This window comes from Nannospalax galili, unplaced genomic scaffold (genome assembly GCF_000622305.1).
Source record: "Nannospalax galili isolate Female #2095 unplaced genomic scaffold, S.galili_v1.0 scaffold54, whole genome shotgun sequence".
NCBI classification, from domain to species: Eukaryota; Metazoa; Chordata; class Mammalia; order Rodentia; family Spalacidae; genus Nannospalax; species Nannospalax galili.
This window is the reverse complement of record NW_008341028.1, coordinates 8192106-8214086: the sequence shown is the minus strand read 5'-3', so window position 1 is coordinate 8214086 and position 21981 is coordinate 8192106. Positions and strand designations below refer to the sequence as shown.

The 21981-nt window shown below is 54.3% G+C and overlaps 1 protein-coding gene across 6 annotated transcripts; it reads right to left on the bottom strand.

The window, feature by feature from the left end:
* Positions 1-4850: 4850 nt before the first annotated feature.
* On the bottom strand, positions 4851-15616 carry Skor1 (SKI family transcriptional corepressor 1). 6 transcript variants are annotated; one of them, XM_008836364.1, is made up of 9 exons: positions 15526-15616; positions 11048-13247; positions 9916-10018; positions 8923-9033; positions 8384-8455; positions 7001-7075; positions 6700-6774; positions 6132-6197; positions 4851-5611 (listed from the first exon to the last, which is right to left on the bottom strand). In XM_008836364.1, exons 2-9 carry the CDS (start codon positions 13235-13237, stop codon positions 5517-5519), a joined length of 2787 nt encoding a protein of 928 aa, XP_008834586.1. In that variant the 5' UTR covers positions 13238-13247; positions 15526-15616; the 3' UTR covers positions 4851-5516. The 6 variants fall into 6 exon arrangements, with proteins under 6 accessions (XP_008834586.1, XP_008834583.1, XP_008834584.1 ...); XM_008836361.1 differs by lacking the exon at positions 15526-15616 and adding an exon at positions 13558-13673; XM_008836362.1 differs by lacking the exon at positions 15526-15616 and adding an exon at positions 13558-13673 and having other exon boundaries at positions 4851-5608.
* Between the last annotated feature and the right edge of the window lie 6365 nt (positions 15617-21981).

Below are 21981 nucleotides of genomic sequence, written 5' to 3'. Positions count from 1 at the left end.
CTTGGAATTCACCGTTTCTTACCGGCTCGCGTATTTTGCAGGCGTACCCCTTCTGTCCAGTTTCCGTCCGGTTTGCGATTTCTTCTACTCGGAATCGGGTCTCCTGCATGCCACCCCGGCCTCGAACGCGCCACGGAGCTGAAGGTGACCTTGAACTCTGTCTTTCCCTGCTGCCACCTCCCGAATGCTGTGGTCAGAGGCGCCAGCCACCCAGTTGCCAGACGCTTAAGGAATGGTTTTGCCAAAATCCCCCACTTAGGCCCACGACATAAAAGCCCCTAACGCTTTGATACACTGTGATGTGTACGGTCCCCAAACGTGCCACCGGACCGAGCAATTCCTCCTAGAAAGTCCTGCGCTGTGGCATCGCTGCTTAGGAGACCTGAGATTTGGAGCACCCTGAGAAGCAGTGTTTGAAACTAGCCTTGATACCTTTGGAGAGACACTGACTCTGAAAAGACATGGTCTTCCTGGTTCCCGTCATCCAATTAAAAACAAATCAGTCCTGCTTAGCCAGATGAAGTGGGGTGGGTAAAGGCCCAACAAAGTTCAGAAGTCTTGTGATGTTTATTCAGTGTTTTCGGAAATACCAGAAGAAAAGTGGAGCATCTGCTTGCTGGGTCCCTGCAGCTACTGGAACTCCAGCGTGTCCCCTCCGGGGGCTCCCGGCTCACCCCAGTGGTGGAGGATGAACCCCGGAGTTGCCCGGGAGACCTTCGCCGGCGGACGCTATCCTCCAGGCAGCGTTCCACCTGGGACCTATTTCTGTTCTTTTCGGTGAGGTGGCAAGATCCTTTCCTGGTCACATCGGGAATTACCGCCTGTGGAAGCCCCTCCTCGGACCTCTTCCTCGGCTCCCAGTCTTCCTCCTTAAAGGCAGGTGGACGACAATTTCTACTGGAACCACATGTCTGGTTCTTTGAGTCAACATTTTTAAATGTCTCCTTCTGAAATGCTACCAGTCAGAGAAAACCACCAATCCTGGTCTGGCTCCTTCTCCTGCACAAGGGCCCACGGCGCAGGAGACAGGAACCTATTAGTTTGCAGTAGAAATATTTGGGAGACACAGACACACCTGTCCTAAAGAATTCTTCATTCTTCTAGTCTTGACCATTCTTTTGGGGGAAGGAAAGCACATGCCATTCATAGGGCTGGAAATCCGAAGCCCTGGCTGCCTTTCTTGGCTTTGTACTAACTTGCTGAGAGAACTTGGGCCAGTCCCTTGCCCCACTGGTCACATGGAGGATGGCTTTCCAACCTTTTAGACCCTTCACAAAGTCCAGAAGTTCAGACCTGACACAACACTGGCTTGTCTCCTTTCCTGGGCCCTGGAGAAGTGGAGGGCCACAAACTGGGTCTCCAGGATGGAAAACCGTGACCTCATCACATGCAGACATGCTAGCACTTATTTGCCAGGCCTATTCTCAGGTCTTTATATTTGTTAATGCTCTACACCTGCAAACCGCTTGTATGAAGTCATGTTACAGAAGCAGCAGCAGACAGAAATTCAACATGTTCACAAAGAGAAGCAGTGGAGACCTCAGTAAATATAGTTACATATTTGTGCTTTGTTTGAGACAGGTTCTTGATATGTAGCCCTGGCTGGCTTCTATGTATACCAGGCTAGCCTCACACTAACAGAGATCTGCCTGCCTCTGCCCCAAGTGCTGGGATTAAAGGCCTGCACCACCATGTCTGGCTCATATGGTTTGGCCTCTGGGTGGGGAGGGGAAATAAGGCTGTTTAAATGAATGGAAAGATGGGGATGAGCATGCAGATCCAGATCTGCTCCTGCTGTTTCTCTGGATTCAAGGCATATCTACAAAGGGTCAAAGCTACACTGTACGGCAAGGCAGCTCTGTGGGTATGTGGTCATGAACTTGCAAAATTTGAGGAAGTAATAGAACCCCTTCTTTGGGACACAGTTGGGACAGAAAGAAAGTTTTCCTTTTCCAGATTAACAATATATTACTGGACACCTACCCTGACACTAATCCTATTGATGAAGGATTTTCTTTGAGAGCAGCAAGTTTGCGTTTAATTAACCTTATACAAATGAATGTGATTACTTCTCAGTGACTGTTGTCCAGACACACCTAGGGATTCCTTCCCTCTGATATTCCCAACACCTAGATGAACTGCCCTTTCCCATGGACATTCTGTGTGGACACTTGCCATGGATCCTAGAGTGCTGTTGGAGACCACAGGACGAGTAGAGGACACCCCCACTGTGGGGGGGTCCTTGCAGGCTCCCTAGGAGGTAAACTAGTACAACCAAGGATAACAAGGTGACTGCCCTGCTAGGTTCAAGAACCTAGTGTCATGAGAGCACAGGCTACCTATGACCTTGGAGGTGGGTGGGGGGAGCTGTCTTCTAGGTGGTGTTTTATTCCAGGCAGGTTAGCCTTCTTGACATGGGAAACAGAGGTGTGAAGCAATTTACTAGTTGTTGGCAGAGGAGTGAAAAATTACTTTGCTCCATCTCTCATGCCAGGTTTGTGGCACAGATGGAGAGAGACAATCTGTCCCATGCAGCTCCCCCAAAAGGGTGGAATTCCTCTGTTGAAAGTGTTGGGGAGGTGGAAGCAGAGTGTTTACATGGCCCCTTACCTCCACACCTGTATTCCAGAGCCAGATGTCTTGTAGGCACCCCTGGGGAATAGAGTGCCTAACCAAACGCCCGGAGAAAATCTCCCATGGGACATTCTGTGCTCCATGTCCCCTTTAACTCTATAAACTGTGAGAGCTAAGTAAGGAACAAGTCCTGGCCTTTGCGCGTTGGCTGTAATGCCTAAAATCCACCGCAAGGTGGCAACATTGTGGCGAGAAATAAACTTTTAAAAAACTGGGTGTTTTTTAAAGCATATTTTCCCTATTAATGTTTCATTTAACTTAATTAGAATCTGGTAAGCTAATTAAAGTAGCTACGAGCCCCGCAATCAGCAATAATTCGTATAATTATTGATAATTACATCCATACCAATCGTTTGGTTATTAACATTTTGGGGGGAACAAGCCATTTTCGAAGGGATGCGGAGCCCAGAAGGGTGGTTTTGTTTGTTTTGTTTTGTTTTGTTTTGTTTTGTTTTTTTGCCACTGAACTTTTTAGGTCGGATCCGCCTACACCTCCAAGTCCTCAGAGGCTCGGGACCAGATGGGGCTCCTCTTCTGGCGGGCACCAGTTACCTGAATGCTTTTTCCATTTAGGGGGAGTTGGGGAGAAAAAAAAAAAAGAGTGGAAAGGACTATTTGCTAGTCTCCTCTGTTGATCGGTAGCCACGGGACTTTCTACCTAGGTGGTAACTATCCTGCCCATTTTACAGAGAAGGAAAGTGCATTTTCCAAAGGTGCGTTTAGATAGTGGGAAACAGAGGTGAGGGCCCTGTCCCTGCGCGCCCTGGGGACTTTCGTCGTGGGTATAGTGATGACATGAGAGGGCTAGCAAACATGTTCCTGTCACCTCACCCCTCCACGAACGATTCCGGCTCGCTGGAGAGTCCCAGCGAGGAGATGGCGCGGTGGAGCCTCAGGATTTGCCTGGCGTCCTCATGGCGATTACCTGCTCTGCATCCTCAATGGATCTGCCCCCTGCCCCGCCCCAGTATCCCTAGCCTTGAGGCTTCGGACTCTAGTCCCAGGGACTGGCCTCCTGCCTCCCCCACGCGCTGGGCCGGGTGTCTGTTCCCCTGTTCGGTGGCCCAGATGGAGACCCTGCACTTCTGGAGGCTTCTAGACAACCCACAGCGAAACTCCCCGGCGCGCGGCAACTAGGGCTCCAGGTCCCGAGCCACTCCAGGGAGCTGCGGGACCCGACGTCCCCTCCAAGATAACTGGAGAGATGCTTGGAGCTGCTCTGGGGTGTCGTGAGAGCCAGAAGGAGGCCTTCGAGGTCCTAGCAGCGGCCAGCAGCCGGGGATGGACTTGCCTCCCAGAACTTAGCTTCCTTTAAGCCTCGGGCACAGACACCGGAATGTCATTTTATAGAGGCTGGAAACTCAGGCCTGGGAAAAATAAAGGGCGCGACGCATGACCCTTGCTCGCCAGAGGAAGACTTGAAATCCAGTCTAGGTTGAAATATTCCCAAGACCCTGCCTGCACTTTGCATCTTCCACACTGCTGGGCGTGGGGTAGTCTGCAAGTTTATACCCATTATTTGTGGCCCAACCAGAAGGTGCACCTTGGAAACTGAGGCTGATACAAAGCCAGCCACAAAGTAAAGCTTCTGAAGCCGGGGGCGAGCACTGGCCCGCAGGCCTCACCTTTTTCCTCACCTTTCACTTAACTCCGCTAGGCTAGGAGGGAGAGAACATTAAAATGCCGCAGGGCTTCCTCCTTTGGGGTAGCTGCGGGTCACTGCAGGGCATCTGTGCTCCACCTCCAAGTCATGCCTTTTCCAGATGCCGGGAGCAGACCCCCACCTCACCCCCCCGCCCCAGCCCTCCTAGACCGGACCTGCGGAACCATGCCAGATAGAAGCGCAATTCTTGTTGAAATCGGGATTCCTCACCAGCTCCCCTGCAGAGTGGTCCCTCGAGATGACTTCACAGGCAGGAGAGGAAAGTGGTCAATGAACTACCTCACAAAGGACCAGATCCCCTTTCCTAGCTCACGCCCACTGGAGGGTTCTAACAGAGAGGCCACTGGGGCAACTTGGGACTGTCTGGGTGGGTCAGTAGAGAGGGAGGTCAGGACGCACTCTGCAGGGTCTACCCGAAAGAACACCGGGGTTCTAACCACCACCATTCCGGAGGACTCCACCTTCATCCCTACGCCCTACCTGTGGGTTCAACTTCCACCACCCCGCCCCTTCCTCCTCCCAGACCTGGCCCCACGCACACCTCGGAGCAGCTCCAGGATGTGACAGATTTCTTTATTTTTATTAAAAACAAAAATCACGGGTACAGGTCTCCCCTCAAGTCTCCCCTCAAGGTGGTCGCCATCTCGTGAGTCAGTTGTCGCCCTTTTAAAGTGCTGTTACATCAAGAGGTTACAACAAAAAGCAAAGGGGACTGCAAAATGGGGCTGGAGGTGGGCTCAGGACAAGAAAAGTAACTTACAGCATAAATAAAGTGAACCTAATACTGAACCGAGAGACTCACAGTCCGTTTATATCCATTGCACATAGCCACGTTGTCTTTAGGAACAAGAGTTTCAAAAGTGAATGGGACAGGGAGCCCGCGGCCGCGGCCAGCGAAGTTGCTACATCATATTCACAATCAGGGTCTTCGGCCCTACTTGGGCTGGGGTTGAGGATGAAAGAGATCTCCCCTCTCCCCTTTCTTTTCCCGGGTGGGTCCAGTTAACCCCTTGAGGTCTGATGCCCTGGAGTTCAAAGGAGGGGCAAGGCGGTATTTACACTGGGAAACCGAGCCTAGCCGGGGAAGGGACCGGCGGGCGGGCAGCTCTATTTACAACTGTCGGTCCTAATGGCTTGTTCCTCGCTCTGGGCCGCCACGGCAGCGGGTATTTACAGAAGCAGCATGGCTTGAGGGCGCGTGGGAGCGGCCAGGCCGGCGCTAGGGCAGCAGAGGGGGCTTGAAGGAGCAGTTGCCTGTGCAGTGGCGAGGCGTCAGCATCTTGCAAGAGAAGTGGTGCAGGGCGTCGTGGGCTTCTGAAGAGAGAGTCACACAGGCCACATTGGCTGCCTCACCTGCCACAGTGGTCCTTGAAGTCGACCAGTCCCCCTCCCAGACCCCATTCAACTCTTGGGCACAGGAATTCTCAATGGAGCAGATCGGAAATGAGGTAGGAGGGTGAGAGAACCACTTTGGCTCATTAACCCCCTTTTACAGAAGGGGAAACTGAGACACAAAGACAGGTCTACTTGTTCAAAGCCAGGGCTGGACCAGAGAGCAAATTTTCATATGCCCAAAGCTCAAGGGATGCTTTGTCCTTACCCAGTGGTTTTCTAATTATTTCCCCATTACATTCAATTCCCACTCCCCAGTTCCCAGCTTCTGATCCACGTAGATCCTGGCTTCCTCCCTTACAGAACATTCATTCATTCATTCATTCATTCACTCATCTATTCATTCAATAGCACACCCAGCTTCTGGTGCCAGCGCACACACATATGCGTGCACACACACACACACACACACACACACTCATCTTTGTTTCTCAGTTCACACCTTTTAATTTCTGTTGGATAGCATAGCGGGCCTTCCTCTCCTGGTCCAGTTCGTTACACAAGGTATCTGGAAGACACAAAGAGCAGCTGGTAAGGAAACATAGACCATCCTCAGGCCAGATGGCCAAGGTCATAGTCAGGGCTACAGCCTCTCCCTTTCAGAAACAACTCCGGAACCTAGGGAGGGGACACCCACACTTCAAACTGCAGGCAGGGGAGGGAAGAAATGGCCTGGGATGGCGCTTAAAGGCAGACGGATCTAACCAAAATTAAAGCAAACTTAGGCATTACTTCCCAGGTAATTTTACGCCTCGATTTTTAATTTAGAAACCATGGAAATTGCCGCGATAAGAAGTTCAATCACTCCATGTAATGATGCCTGCAAGCCGTTTGCTGGGCTCGCTTGCCATTCTGAGGCTAATCAGAGTATACAAAGGATATTAAATAAAAAAAAATAATTGTTAAATTACCTTCAATTTAAATCCAAATGACTGAGCCAACATTGCAGGCTCCTGCCAGACAAGAGGCAGTTACAGCCCGTTCACGCGCTCACCTGACTCCCGTCTTACCTCTGACAATTTGCAGCTGTTGCACCATTTCTTCCCGATAAGCCAATTCCCTCTTCATTTGATCCTGAAAATTATCTGTGCAAATTGATTAAGTGAGAGCTGTTAGGCACAGCCTCCTCCCCCAGCTCCACTTCAAGCGTCCTCCCATCCTCACCCCTACCCCAACCCCCATCCAGTCCTCCCACCTAGCTGGAAACACAGCAAAAGTGAAGATCCTGGATCCCGGGGGCCAGTGGTGGTAGCTATGTGCACCCAGTTCCCGGATGTGGTATAGAGGTGGGGCAAGGAAGGGTGGAAGTACCTTTGAGACTTTGAAATTCTCGCTCCAGCTTCTTTCGCAGCTCCATTTGTTCTAGAAGCAGTTTCTGCAGTTCCTCTGTGAAAAGATGGAGGAGAGGTAAAAAAGAAGATGAGGAATTCAAAGGACTCATCAGGTGTCAAGGTTCTGTGCTGGCCACACCTGAATTGGAGCAGAGGTCTTCAGCATTTTGGCTTTTTAAAAATTTGCACCCCAAGAATTTGATGGAAAACAAGTAAGCCCCAAGATAATCAAGTTCAAGAGGATAAGAACTATTTTGGATTTCTGGACCCTGGTCCAGGAAATAACCAATCTGGCATCTGCTTTGAATTGCTCCTAACTCTCTAACCTCAGACAATGACCCACAAAATGTGACTCCTCATTTCAAATGATACTTCAAACCCTCCTTTCAATACAAATCAAGAAGAATCTGGTCAAATTCATGGACAGCCTTCCTACAGAAAAAGGTATGCATAACAAGTTTGCTTACAATTTCAAGAGGTCTTTAGACCTCCAAACCCATGCCATAGACACTCAGATAAAACAGTAGTGGTTTTGAAGGTAGTGGTATGTTCTGTAAAAATCTGTCACTAGGAAGAATGGAAGACCACTGATACTTCTCTCCCTTCCTCCCCCACCAATTTCCAAGACCTTCCTTTGACTGGTGTGGATTAGACTCAGTTCATTGCCCCCAGAAACCAGTTCTGGAGGAGTGGAAGGAACCACCTCAAACACGGGGCCATTAGCATCTGGATCCTCTTTTGAAACATGGGGAATGGAGGCTGAAGGACTAAGTGGGGGTCAAAACTCCCTGTGCCTCAAGCCACCCCCCCCCTTTCAGGCTAAGCACAACGGCGAGGGAGTGTCCTGTTCCACAAAGGAGAGCTCCATTCCCACTACATTAATGTGCAGATAGCTATGCATTAATCCCTGGGGTAGGGGGGTAACCTCTCACACAGTCCTGAAATAAATGCTGCCTGCATCTTGCTCTTCAGAAAAAGTCCAGTTTTTCATGGAGTTAGAGAGACCCAGATTGTCCTGTCTGGTTGTCCCCTGGGCAGATGACAAGTTCTGAGAATCATCACTCATTCCTCTTTCTCATCCAGTTCTTCAAGACACTCAGGTCTTTGGAACCCAAATTTATAGTAAACTTCCAGGGGTTTGGTTAGCTCATCCTACCCCTTACCCTCACATACATCTACCTCTATGCCAGCATGTCCTTAAAGGATTATCCTTTTTACTGGATGAAATGAAAGCAGGCACCCCCTCCCTCCCCCAGGAACCATGTCTCTTCCACACACCCACTACCCCCATTACAGTTCCATTCCTCCAAGGGCCTACCTCCCTCTAGCACCATGTAGCCCCATTTCACAGATTTAACCTCACCTCTGGCCAGGTTTTCAATGTCTTTCTCCACTAGTTGAGTTCCTGTGACATCCAAGGTCAGTCCATCTTCACCTGGGGTACAAGGGTGGGTAAGAAAAGGGGAGAGGCCTTCAGGGGGAAGGGTAAGCTTCTTGGGAACTCTGCCAAGTAAAGGACATACTCCAGATCTGCTGCCTTAGGAGGATATAGTTAGGGTGTCCAGGACTACCCACCTTCCAAGCCGTTAGTTTGGGGGATGGTAGGACAGGGGCTCAGGGAAGAAGGGCTCTCTTAGGGCAGGGCATACTCTTTGATCTGTTTTAGGTGGTCCCTCCACTTCCTTTTGATATGCTTCCTGCACCTCACTCAGAAGAGCCACCAAAGCACCTGGGAGATAGTGAGTCCAGAAACTTGGCCTGCACCTCCCCCACAGCATTTAAATATCTGTTCAGTGCCATCTTTAGCTCAAGATTAAACCCTCGCTCCGAGTCTGCAGTGACCCGGATGAGCCGGATCCCAGCTCCAGGCCTTGGGTAGGAACGAGAATTGCTGAATCTCACCTCGGTCTGTATTTGCGGGACTTGGCTGGGAGACACTCCTTTGGTCTGAATAGGATTTCCTGGTTTCCAAATCGTCTGCGGTGGTCGAGTGATTGTCTTCCTTATCTGGCTCTTAAAGGCAATAAACCGAATTTCAAGGAGAGGCAAAGAAACCGTGACCCGGATACTGCCAGAGCTGCCGCGGTTGGGGCGCCCAAGCCCTAATTAAAAACGTCGTGGCCGCCCCTGGTTCCCGGCTGTGCGCCCAGGCGCGCGCCCCGAGGCTTTAGGGCCAGGCACCCCCTCCCCCGCGCAAGGTCTGCCCAACTCAAAGCTTCACGCCCCCACCTCAGTCCCAGCCCCCTGGAAAAGAGCAAGCTGAGCAGCTGAGCCCACCAGGGACAAGCGACCTACATCGCGCGCAGATACTGGGGCACCGCGAGCGCGCGTGGCCGCCAGGTCTGTCCGCGCGCGACTCTATCAGAGACTGCAGTCCAAACGGCGACCTTCCCAGTGTAGGTGGTGCAATCGGACACTGTCCGACACTCGGTTGCCTAGGCCTGCAGGGATTTTCTGAGGTCCCGGGGCCCTTCCTTGCCTAGCAACCTAGTCCCAAAAGCAAGTGCAGGGCTCCTTTGGGGTCCGCAGCTATACCTGAGCTTCTGGGGTACTCAAACCCTCATCCTACCCCTGACCAGGCCTGGCCACACTTGGAGCCTGAGGCCAAGAGTATTTTCTGAATAAATGAGAGGAGATGCCAGGCGTGGCTTTTGAAAGGTTTTAAGTGAAGTGTGTGTGTGTGTGTGTGTGTGTGTACAGTAGGAGGGTGGGGTGGTTGTTTCAAGGGAACCAAACCCTAGGAATTCACACTTAGCTTCCTTTTTCTTTTATTATTTTCTGTCCCCCTCTCTTTTTCTCTACATCTCTCTTTCTTCCTTGAAAGGCCCTCCTTGGCCCTGACCCTTTGCCTGCGGTCCCTGCATTAAACCAGTCAGAGGCCTCGGGAGGCGTTACCGTGGGCCTCTGGGGTGCAGAGGTACGGTGCTGCGGACCCCAACGCCGCCGCCGCCGCCGCTGGCGCACTCTTCACCTGCTCGTCCCTCTCGGGTGGATACACCTGCTGCGGCGGAGACAGGACAGACAATTAGGGGACAGCCCTGCCCAGGGGCCAACAGGAAGGACTGTGTGGGTGGGAGGTTGGTGGGCCCTTGAGACCCCTGCGCCTAGGTCAGCGGTGACAGAGACACCCTCGCGCTCGCTCTTTTAGTCAACCCAGGGTAATCATTGGTTCCTGCAAGCAAATTGCATGAAACACAAAGCATCCCGGGCCACCAGCTGTTCATAGCCGCCCTTCGCAGGTCTCCTTTTTGGTACTTTTCCCTCCCACCAGTGCCCTGCCTGGTTTCAGGCATGAATGATGCCTTCCACACACAGTTAATGATTCCTATTTTAATAAACCCTGTGAGAATATACAGGTGTGAACATCCACTTTCTAAAAAGCCAGTTATTCCGGCCTAGCAGAAATTCACATTTCCAGCCCCTGCTCTGCCAACCAGACAGCACCCCTCCGGTGGCTTTCCCTGGGAGCTGGCTTCCCAGCAACAAGACCAGTGTTTCCCCAGGCCAGAGTCTGTAAAGACTCTGAAAACTACTAGCTGGATGGTGGAAGATTTGGGGACTGATTTTGGAGAGAGACAGCCCTCTCCCTACCCTCTGATGTTTCTTGGGGCTCTTATCCTCCTGCAAGCAGTACACTCTGGGCCTGGCCTCCAGGGCGCCTTTCTCCTCTTTTTTCCCTTCCTCTAGACTCCTTTTGTTTCTTTCTGGATGTCTGGTGGTGTCTGACAATCTTCTCCCGACTCCCACAAACAAAAACAAAGCACACACGTTGTTCCTCAGCCCCACCCCACCCCCATTTCCAAATCCCTCAGTCGGGGAAGGTGGAGGGTGTCCCAGCAAGCCCAGTTCCACCCGGCGCCACAAGCTGGGCCTGCAGAATGCAGCTGGGGCTTGCTGCTTCAACGCCGGCGCAGAATAAAACTCAGGTTTCTCCACCTGGCCCCGGGCTGCCCTGCATGCCCGGTTTGCCCGCACAGTGTAACCGTAGGTGAGGCGACGCCACCCGTTGGACACGCGCGGGGCTCACCTTGGCAGTCACGGAGCCTCCTAGGGGCCCGCAAGGCTCCCGCAGCTCATAGCAGCTGCTGGGTGAGCTCCTCGCAGTTCTTCGCACCGTGTCGTCGGCGGACAGGTCCCCAAATGCGGATCGGCTGGCGGGGGGTGCCCCAAGGCGGCGCCCAGGGCTAGGGCTATCGTCACCAGGGGAGTCTGTGGGACCGTCTGCGCCGGAGGAGGTGACAGATGGGGGCCCGGCGGACTGGTCGCCGTCTGGGCCACCTCCGGTGCTGGGTGCATTGGGCTCCCTCTCGTCCTGGGCTCCCTCATCGTCGGGGAAGCGGTTGGACTCCACGTCCACCTCCGGCTCGTCCGCGGTATCCACGTCGGGCGAGGCGGAATGGTAGCTGGAGCTGCCCTCGCTCAGAAAGTCCGGGCTCACGTAGCCTCCTCCGGTCCCTGGCACTGGCGCACGAGCAGGACCCGCGCCGTAGGCCTCCCGGGCGCTGCCGTAAAGCTTGGCGATGCTCTCCGCGTCTTTGACTACCGGCCGGAAGGCTGACACGTAGGAGCCTTTGCGGGTTGGCGGCGGCGGAGGAGGAGGAGGCAAGGGGGCCAGGGACTGTGGCAGCGCCTCGTCCGCGCCGTCCTCTTCCAGGGGCCCGCGGGATAGAGCGCTGGGACAGCGCTCCTCCGTGGCAAGGCTGCCCTCCTTGGCTGGCTCCGCACCATCCAAGAGCTCCGGGCCGCCGCCGCCAGCCGCCGCCGCTGCCGCAGCTGCTGCAGCAGCTACCGCGGCCGCAACGGCCTTGGCCTGGGTCTGCGCAGCGGGGTAAGGCGGCACCGGGAGGCTCCCTGCAGCTGGCCAGAACACCGGGAACGTCGGGTACACAGTGGCAGCGGCCGCTGCTGCAGCTACAGCCGCTGCGTCCTTGGCTGCTCCGGATGGTTGATGCCCCCAGAACATAGCTCCGCCACCCGGGCCGGGTCCTGCTCCCGGGGGCAAGTGGCCGGCTCCCGGGCCTCCGGCACCCGCGCCGGTGCCCGCGCCTCCACCGCTCCCAGTGCCAGGGCCGCCCTTGGGCTCCCCCGCGACCAACACCGGGTCGTCCTTTTTGGGACATAGACCGAAGGCTGTGGGGAAACCGTAAGGATGCGGGAAAAGAGGCGGGGGCAGCTTTTGCAAGAGGCCGAAGCCTTTGCTGGGCACCGGGATCACTGGGTAGCTTCGTACTCCCGCGCCGCCCCCAGGTCCTCCAGGGCCCGCAGGGCCACTAGCTCCCGCCGCCAGACCAAGTCCGCGCTGCGGATGCGGTGGAGGTGGCCCCGGAGGCCCAACCGCCTCATCTTCACCGCAACGCAGGCTTTTGTGAGGTGGTGGGCCCGGGGCCATCTCTGCTCCGCACCCTGGGCCTCCACCGCCACCGCCACCAGAGCCACCCTTCCCCTGCCCACCCGACCCGCCATTAGCGCCACCTCCGCCGCCTCCCTGCAGCGAGAAGGTCCGCTTGCGCGTGCCGCCATTAAACATGGCCTTGACGTCCTCCCAAGCGTGGCTCAGTTCGTCTGTGGCCGACTTGTCACTGAGTTTGAGGTGACGACGCCACGAGTTGAAGTTGGCGGCGTCCGGCTGAGTGTACTTGGCGTCGGGTGTGCGATGGGAGTGGAAGATGAACTTGTTGGGTGAAAAGTACATGCTGCAGTAGCCACACTTAATGCACTTGGCACGCGAGCTGTTGTAACGCGCAGGGATGAAACTGCCCCGCGAGCCCCAAGCGCACTCGTGTACCACATCGAAGGCGAAGTTCTCGGGCAGTTTGGGTGGTTTGTGCTCACCCAGGAAAGATTTGCACAGGCGTTCGGCCTCACGCTTCGTGATCATGCCGCAGCGCCGTGAGGAGATGGGCATAGCCCCGGCCCGACGCAGAATCTCCAGCTGCACCGGCGTGCACTGCACACACGTGATGCCCAGGGCCACGCGGCGGTTGTGGATCTCATTGTAGCTATAGTTCTTGAGCAGGGTGTTCGAGATCTGAGCTAGGCACAGGCGCTCCTGCCCGTCGATGACCAGAGACACGATAGGTACCCCGTACAACGACGTCTCGCCCACCTGGTTGGGTTTAAGGGCGCTGGAGCCAGAGTAGGGCTGCAACTCTTGCTTGGAGTTGGGCGAGGAGCTGCCCTCGCGCCCTGGCCCCAGCTGAGTGGTAAGAGCCTCCATGCCGCCGCTCCTGCGAAATAGAGAAAGCAGAGAACAGATGAGCCATTTTGAGCGCCCTTACAGAGACTGGGGCCCGCCCAGCGGGGCGTACAGGGTGAGGCGCGTGCGGGGATTGTTGGCAGTGGGGAGTCTAGGCTCATTCGCCCCCTGGACTGGCCCCTTTTGTTATTCAGACCCGTGTCTACACTGAAACAAAAGCCTGGAGGTTTAAGGTAGGAGAAGCCATAGTGGAGACCTCAGGAATGCCCCCAGCTGAGAGGAACCCTATCCCGTTTTCGGATTGGGAAGGAAGTGGGACCCAGAGACTGAGAGTGACTTGCCCAAGGCCACACAGCAATGCCATGGCCAAATCCAGGCTTTCACGCCCGCCGCGCGCAAATTTGCGCGCCTTCAGCCACCTCAAAACCTGCCCTGCCCGCCAGGGTCCTGAAGCCGGGACTTCGGGGACCAGCGGCCCCACTGTTCAGTCGTTCATGCACGCGTGCGGGAGGGGGCAGTGCGGGGAGGGATAGAAAGGCGAAGGAGGGGTGGCCACTGCCCATCTCTAGACTGCGGGGTGTAAGGGTGGGGGCAGGGAGGAGGAAGAGGGCTGAGGGTTGAAGGGGAGGGTGAGAGGAGGAGATCGCTGTTCGTGGTGCTGAACCCTACCCTTACCAAAGCTTGTGGTGTGCGCCCAGACCTCAGGTGGCCACCGCTGCACCTAGCTCTGTAATGACTGGCTTCCAGGGACAACATTGCCGATTTGCACAAACCTGAGCTTTTCTGACGCCTTGCGTCCCGTGTTCGTTCAGCAGAAAGATTCTGGCTGGATATATAAAACATTTCCTATCCTGCCATCAATGGGACCAGGACCGTGCACTTCCTAACCACATTTTCTGCATTTTTAGCTGCATTCCACACTAAAGCTGGCTTCCATACAGGTCAGCGCTTGGGACAGAGAGATTCTTAAAGAAGTTTCTCAGGAGCCACTTCTTAGCTTCAGAAAGCTTACTTTCTGAGCTTTCCTCCACAAAGGCGTTTCTTACTCAGGCAGAACACAGGCTCCTCAGGCTCTGGGCTGCTCCTCTCTGAGTATTCTTCATGTCCCTAGTGTCCAGCTCAGATGGGCTAGAAGGAATTTTGGGCACTCTGGGAAGCAGCTGCAAAGCTTCGTACACAAAAAGTTGCTGCTGGTCCCTGACTTTGATCTCTGGTGGAGGCAGAGAGGAGGCTGTGTCCATAGACTTCAGCAGCCTGGTGGGGGACCCAAGAACTGATGTTTAGGGCCTTCTAGGTTGCCCAACCACCTCACGTGTCTTCAGACACGCAGGACTCCAACACAGTGGGCCAGCCGCAGGTGCTTCTGCAGCCCAACCCAATCCCCAGGGCTCCCTCTCCTAAACTCTGCAGGAAAGGCAAATTCATTTTCAGAGGGATAAGCTTCAGCCAGACAGGGGTTCCGAATTCCAAAGCCTTGGTGGAGAGCCTGGAAGCTTTGATCTGTAGGTTTCTGTCCTCTTTATGTGTTTAGGTGCTCCGTATCTGTAGGTCTCATCTGTCTCAGAGCTGTCCATCCCTGCCAGATCGCTCCCCTTTCTCCCATCTGTCTAGTACCTTCTTTAAGTATCAAGTTGTTTATCTGGTTCTATTTATCTGTTTCATCTCTTCCAGTCAAACTAAAGCAAGTTGACCCTCCTTTCACATTGAAGCCCCTTGTAACATTTGAGGAGGCAAAAAACCACTGTCCTAACTCACTGGCTGAGGGGTCGACCAGACAACCTCAGGGAGGACTCTCGGCGGGCTGCGGAGGTGGCTGGGGGTGGGGGCGCAGTTCTGGGAAATGACGGTGGCTCCTCGGTTTCTCTGGGCAAATACACCCGGCCCGCATACAGTGAAGAGGCACCCTGGACCAAGAGCATCCACCTGAAGCTGAGGGCCCCGGGTTCCCAAGGGGTTTTCCTAGAGTAATCGAAGGGCGCTCCGGACCCTGGAGCCGGGAGAAGGGGGAGCCCTAGGAACGAAACAGCATCTCCAGGGCCAAAGAGGAAAGCACCCGCGAAGGGCCTCACGCTGTGACAAGGACCAACGACCAGGGCGGCTCCGGGACCCCTCTCTGGCACCCCGGGCTTGAGGGACGATCTTGGGGAGGGTAAGAAGGCGGGAGACGGTGGCAGCGAGTCTGTGGAGTCGTTAGGTAGAATAATAATAATTTTAAAACCCACAGCCCCGAGTCCAAAGGAGAAGTCAACGAAAGCAAAGCTGCGGCGGCAGGGCGCGGGGCCGGTGGGCTGGCGATCGCGGGTACTCACCGTGCGGCGGCAGCCGGAGCAGGGCTAGCGGAGGTGCGCGGCGGGCGGAGCGGCGGGCGGGAGTCGGGGATCCGCCGGGCTCTCCGGGTGACAGCGCGGCCCCTCCCCGCGCGCGCGCACAGCCGCGCTCTCCCGCACCCAGCGCTCCTACCCGCCGCCCCTCCCGCCCTCAACAGGCGTGGGCCGCCAGGGTCCCGGGAGCTGAGACGCGTGTCCAGAGCCGCTGACCCCGAGGCTCCGGACCAGCCCGAAGAAGAGGCCGAAGCCTAGAGCGCATTGAGCTGTGGCGGGCACAGCCGCGGTCACAGCCGGGAGTGGCCAGGCCGGCGCGGGGCGGGCGCGTCTGACAGCTGCCAGCCAGGGCGCCACACCCACCATCCCGCAGACACTCGCGCCCTCCCCGGGTCCGCCCGCCCGCGGGCCACGCGCGCCGCTCGCCTCCTCTCCGCAGCCCCAGGGCCTGTGCGCCCCAGGTAAGCGGACGCACACCTGCGGCCTGCGGCTCGCACCTGCGGCCCGGCGCCTGCCAGAGAGGCCGAGTGGGAGGAAGGGCCGGGGACCCGGAAAGTTTGTCCCCCTACCCAGCCAAGTGCCCAGTGCTCTCCTCTGAGGGATTAAGAGCCGGGCTGGCCGGGGCAGGGTGGTCAGAGTGGACGGGTGACTCAAAAGGCTTGTGGAAGGGTCACATCACGCTTCCTCTGCAGGGGCGGTGGAACCAAGAGTGGCCCTAGAGACTGGACTAGATTGAACTAGAGACTGGGACCAGCGGCTAAGACCAGGGTCCTGGGTACTGGAGAGCGCCGCCAGGAAGGGCAGATCCTGCTGCCCACTGCTCCGGACTTTGGCGCGAGCAGCCAGGAAACCACTAGTTTGGGCGAGAGTCACTCTCCGGCTTCCTTCGCTGGGCAGGGGACTGGTGAACTGGGTTTGTGCCCCAACTCCATCTCCATTATCTCTCACCAGCTCTAACAGGCCTAGGGCAGGAGTCAAGTCATCGTTGAGGGAGACCTGAGCTACTATGAGCTACTAAATCCACGCTGCTAACTCCGTTTTCCACTGGTGGGGGGGGTCCAGTTTCCTCACACCGCTTGGTGCTTTCCCTACCCTATCTATTGTAAAAACACACGCTCTCTCTCTCTCTCTCTCTCTCTCTCTCTCTCTCTCTCTCTCTCTCCTCCTCCTCCTCCCTCTTAATCTTATTCTCTACTTTATTTGAGTTAGCAGTCGCACCCCCTCCCCTGGCTCGTTTCGGGCGCCCCCTCGGCCGTTTCTACCTCCCCTTCCTGCCCCCGTGGCATTAAGTGTCCTTAATGGACACGTTAATTAAACTGTAATTAATCATACTGTCCAACCCAAGTTTGAACAATTACCCTAATCAAACAGAAGTTAATAATGGCAGGGATGGCCCGGGGCGCGGCGGGCCGCCTGGGCAGGGGGTGCAGCGGCCACGGCGGCTACCGGAGGTGGCAGCAGCACCGAGTGCAGCCTGTCCTTGGAACCTGAGCAGCGCCATAAATCTTCTGCGGGTAGCAGCTCGGGTCGCCCTCACCCCCGCCCTCTTGTTTTCCTTCTCGCTCTGTACTTTGGGCCCTCTTCCCTCCGGTGTGTCAGCTCCTGTGGGCTTCGCTTCTCCTCCACTTCTCTGTTTTCTTTCCCCTCCTGGCTCGCGGGGACCCCACAAAAGGTCTCTGGGATGCAAACGGATGGCTCAAGCCTAGCCCTCTGAGACAGGAACCTCCAGGCCTGTTTTGGGGTTCGCCGTCGTTCCCAACGTGTTCCCAGAGGCTCCACAATCACTCTCAAGGAAGTTTGCAGGCTGTTTCCTCTAGATCTCGAGCTTGCTTCCCCTGTCCCTCGGTTTCTTTCTTTTTCTCCCTTTCACTTTCTTCTGCCTGGAGCCTGCTCTGGCCCTCTTCATCTCTAGCCCCTCCATTCCTGCATCTTTCCCAGTGACTGCCTCTGTCCCTCTAACTCCCAGCTCTGGGTCCCTTGGAGGAAAACAGGAGCCTATTTTTGTCTGAGGGCTACTCTCAGGCCCTCCTGCTCACCTCTCCTCCTTCTGTCCAGGCTCCCCCAGCCCATAATTACAGTCCCACTTGGTAATTATTCCTGGCATCCTAATGATTTTTTAAAAGCAACCTCACAATTCAGTATGGTGGTGTCAACGAACGTGCAGCTGGGCCGCCCCCAGGGTGGTGGGGGTAGGACGGATGGGAAGTCTATTCATGAGGAGGGGCCTTCTGTCCTAACTCTATTGTACAAGGATCCACAACACCTCTGGTACTGGCTTCTGGACAGTCCCTGCATCCTGGACGCAGGGTCCCTGGGGACCTGTCATACAGAGGGTCCCTCCCGGCGCTGCCTCACTAGCCAGGCAGCGTGTAGTGCAGCCTTTGCTCCCTGTTCAGCACCAAACTAAGGACAGCTCCCAGTTCAGGCCCCTTCTCCAATCCTGCAGATCCACCTAAACTGCTACTCCTCCCCCCCGCCCCCACCCCCAAAGGCTGAGCTGGAGAAAGAGGGGAGGCCCGCGAGGCTGGGGGGAGCCCCTCTGCTTGGTGCTGGTTTTTAGAGAGCTTGTTTGGGGACCGGGGTTGGGGCTGAGCCCTACTGGACCATTAACATTAAGATGTGCAGAGCCTGTTTTCACAATAGCTGGGATTGGAGCATTTATTCCCATTTCACAGGTTGGAAACTGAGAGTCAGCCAGTGGAAGCCAGCAGGCCAAGGTCCCGCAGCAAAAACCTAATGTCCTGCCCAGCGCACTTGCGGGGGCAGGGGGTGCAGGGGCGGGGGGAGGGGACTGCGGTCGCGAGCTGGCTTGGAAGGGAAGGAAGGGAGCCTGCAGCCACAGCAGTCGGTGAGGAGGAAAGATACCTGACCAAGACCAGGTCACCCGCTCAAGTTCAGGAAACCAATGAGTGGGCAGAACTGGGACTGGAACCTAGGTTCACATAGGGTATGGTGTGATACCCCTTTTTCTATGGGTCTTGGGGCCCTGTCCAGAGCAGAAGTCTGAGGGAGCCGTTGCCCCTCTGGTCCTGTTATTTGGGTTTTGTATCTTTTATCTGTCCTGACTGTACTCCCCGCAGCAACCGGACAGGTCCTGCACTGTTTCCAAATCCCAGGCATCACATCACATCCACAAGGCCAGGTCTCTAGTGCCCATTCCGACTCTGGCTTGGGCTGGGCTTGGGTGGCCGCGCCCCCTTCTCAAGCACATATCTTTTACCAGTTGAATTAACGGCAGTTTTCGTCAGTTAATTAGGTTTAATTTACATAATTAGTACAGTATAAAGAGGATTGGGGATAATCATGGGGTACGTAGCGCTTACTGTGTAAACACGTATTCTGAATTAAAAATCAGATGTAATTAAGGCGTGCAGGCCCTGTTTAGGCAGGGTTTTAATTGTAATGAATTTCTAATTAACACTCAATGATTGCCAAATGCAAAGGGCTGTAAAATTTTCTTGTAGTTTTGCTAATTTATTGTTTACTTAATATCTGGATATTAGTCCAGTGGCCAGACAGAGTACAGCCTAGCTCTGCAGCCTTGGCCCCACCTAGGGAAGGAGGCTGGGTGGGGCTTGCCAGGGGCCCAATCAAGGAGCACAAGGTAAGGGAGGAAGCAGTTACAGAGGTGCCCAGTGGCCCACTCCATTCCTGAAGTCCACTGACACCACAAAACAGCTGCAGACCCTGATCTTTGGGAACAGAGGTGTGACTAACAGTGTCCCCAGCAGGGGAGAAGGAGCTGAGTCTTCTACTCATCCTTCCAGAAGGAAGCCAAGACCATAGATCTTGGTTTTGTCTTAATATCTGCTTCTGTAGGGTGGGCATTGACCAGCACTTAATGGGAGTGAAGGATTTCATGGGGAGTTCCCCAGACTGGCCCTTGTGAACAGCTTTCTTGTGGAGCCCTGACCTGGGGGCAGGAGTGATCTGTTTACCCTCCTAGGACTTAAGCTTGGGGGGTGGGGGAGGCAGAGCCAGAAGGTCTTAGAGATTGTTTGGGGGTTTTGGATCCCAACATTCTCTGGGCATGTAGAGATGCAAGTTAGGCTAGGAAGACAAAAGAGGGAACCCTGGATTAGTCTTCTTTGCCCCAGAATAGCTGGGAGGCCTCTGCAGAGGTGTTAGGGAGTGTAGAAGCAGCCAGCTGGCCTGAACTTTCCCCTGGAGGATCTCTCCCCCAGGACTCTGGGTTGGGTTTCTACCCACATTCCAGCTGGCACCATGGGAGGAAAGCTCCAGTCTGCTTCAGATTCACTGCAAGCCTCTTTTGAAGGTCTTCTGAATAGAAGAGACTGTGTTCAAACTTAGAAGTTTACTCTCAATGTAAGGAAATACACCAGGGAAACTCAGTACTGCCCAGAGGCTTCTGCCCAGAGAGCAGGTGGCTTTAACTTCTCTCTCCCTGTGCCTGCCTTTCAGAGTCTGTTTGACCCTGGCAGGACCTCCCCTAAGCCCACCTGCTGCTGACAGCTGATCATCATTGCTTGTGAATGTGTTAACATTTTCAGTCTCTCACACTAGAATGTGTGGATCCCTGTTGTCTGTTGGAGACATAGAACAGGGCTTGGCATTGTAGCTACTTGACATGTCTGCTGAATGAGTGAGTAGGCAGCATTTGAGGGTGAGGGATGTGAGTCAACCTACGTCTCAGCTAACCTGCTGGCAATAGTGACCACTGTCCTTGGGGTCCAATGGCCACCATGGTTCGAGGGCTCTCTGCCCCCAGGTGGTATTTAGGGGGTCTTGGAATTTTCAACTTCCATGCAGACTTAGGCAAGGCCTCTAGAGCAAAGAGCCCAAAGGCTAGCCGAGCTTTCAGTGGTTGCAAAGGGGTTCCTTCCCAAGGGCTCCTCCATTTAGCCTGGTCAGGGAGCAGCTGGAAGAGCAGACTCTGGAGCCAGCAAGACCTGCCCTGAGCTGGCAATGGTAGCTGATGTTACCTGGGAGGCTGAGGCAAGGACTCACGATCAGCCTGGGCTACATAGTGAGTGTAGGCCAGCCTGGGCTACAGAGTGAGATCTTATCCCTACAAAACAAAACCAAACCCTGCATCTGTAGAGTATTCATGTGGAATCTTGCAGGGATGTCGTGGGGACTAAGAAAGGCACTGGGTGTGTGGCTCATAGCCAGATATGGGGACTCCAGAGAGGTGCCTGGTATGAAGACTTTAAGATGCTCTCACTCTCAGGAACCTCCCCTAGTCCCCACCCTGTATGGGCATACATTAAAAGGTGGTTCCTCCGCACATATGCACCCTCCCCACCCTTCCCTGAGAGCCATAGCTCACTTTCAGAGGTCTGAACACTGGAGTCCAGACTGCTAAACTGGGGCAGATCCCGGTAGTCAGGGCCCAGCTGTTGGGGTGCTGGGGACCACAGGAGGCCATATTAGTTGGAGGAAGGACTGGGATTCCAGGCCTTCAGCTCAATGTGGGTTCCCTGGCCTCACTGCATTGATCCCAGGGATGTCAAGGATGTCATTCACAGATGTATATAATTTATCCATTTACAGCAGATAGTTCAAGGAGATTTCATGTGGTCAGAGAGTTGTGCGACCATCATTATATCCACGGTAGAATATTTCCATCACCCCAAAGAGGAGCCTCATGCTGTCACACTTCATCACCCCACCCTCCTCTAGTCCTTTACAACCTCTAATCTGCTTTCTGTAGATTTGCTTATTGTGAGCATTTCATGCAGAGACTCAGACACTCCATGGCCCTTTAATGATTGGCTTCTTTTGCTTAACATGGTGGTTTCAAATTTATCCACATTGTGGTATGTATCAGAATTGATTTCCTTTTTATTTTTTGTAAAAATATTTTATTTATTATTTTAATATTATGTGTAGGTAGGTGCACCTGTGTCGTGCAATGGCTGTGGAGGCCAGAAGAAGGTGTTGGATCCTCTGGAACTGGAGTTACAGATAGTTGTTAGCTGCCATGTGGGTATTGGAAATTGAACCTGGGTCCTCTACAAGACCAGTCAGTGCTCTTAACTGCTGAGCCACCTCACTAGGTCCCATTTCCTTTTTACTTAAAAAATTTTATTTTACGTTAGCTTACTTATCATGTGTGTTTGTGTACATACATATGTGTGAACTCCATGACGCATACATGGAAGCCAGAGGGTAATTTTCCACCATATGAGTCCGAGGGATTGAACTCTGATCAATAGGTTGGATGACAAGCACCTTCATCTGCTGAGCCATCTCATTGGTCCGCCGTTCTTTTTTCTTATCAAATACTGTTCCATTGTATGGATATACCACTTTTGTTTACTTTCATAGATATTTGGACTGCTTTTACTTTTTGGCTATTGTGAATGATGCTGCCGTGAATATTCATGTGCAAACTTTTGTATGGCTACATGTTTTAATTTCTCTTGGGATTGCTGGGTCACATTATAACTCTATTGCTTACCTTTTAAGGAACTGCCAGAA

Coding starts and splice junctions, on each gene's coding strand:
- Skor1 (XM_008836359.1), bottom strand. CDS start 13,580: ATGGCATTGCTGTGTGGCCTTGGGCAAGTCACTCTCAGTCTCTGGGTC. Junction 9,034..9,915: donor CTGCACCCCAGAGGCCCACG/GTAACGCCTCCC, acceptor ATTGCCTTTAAG/AGCCAGATAAGGAAGACAAT. Junction 6,775..7,000: donor AGAATTTCAAAGTCTCAAAG/GTACTTCCACCC, acceptor CAATTTGCACAG/ATAATTTTCAGGATCAAATG.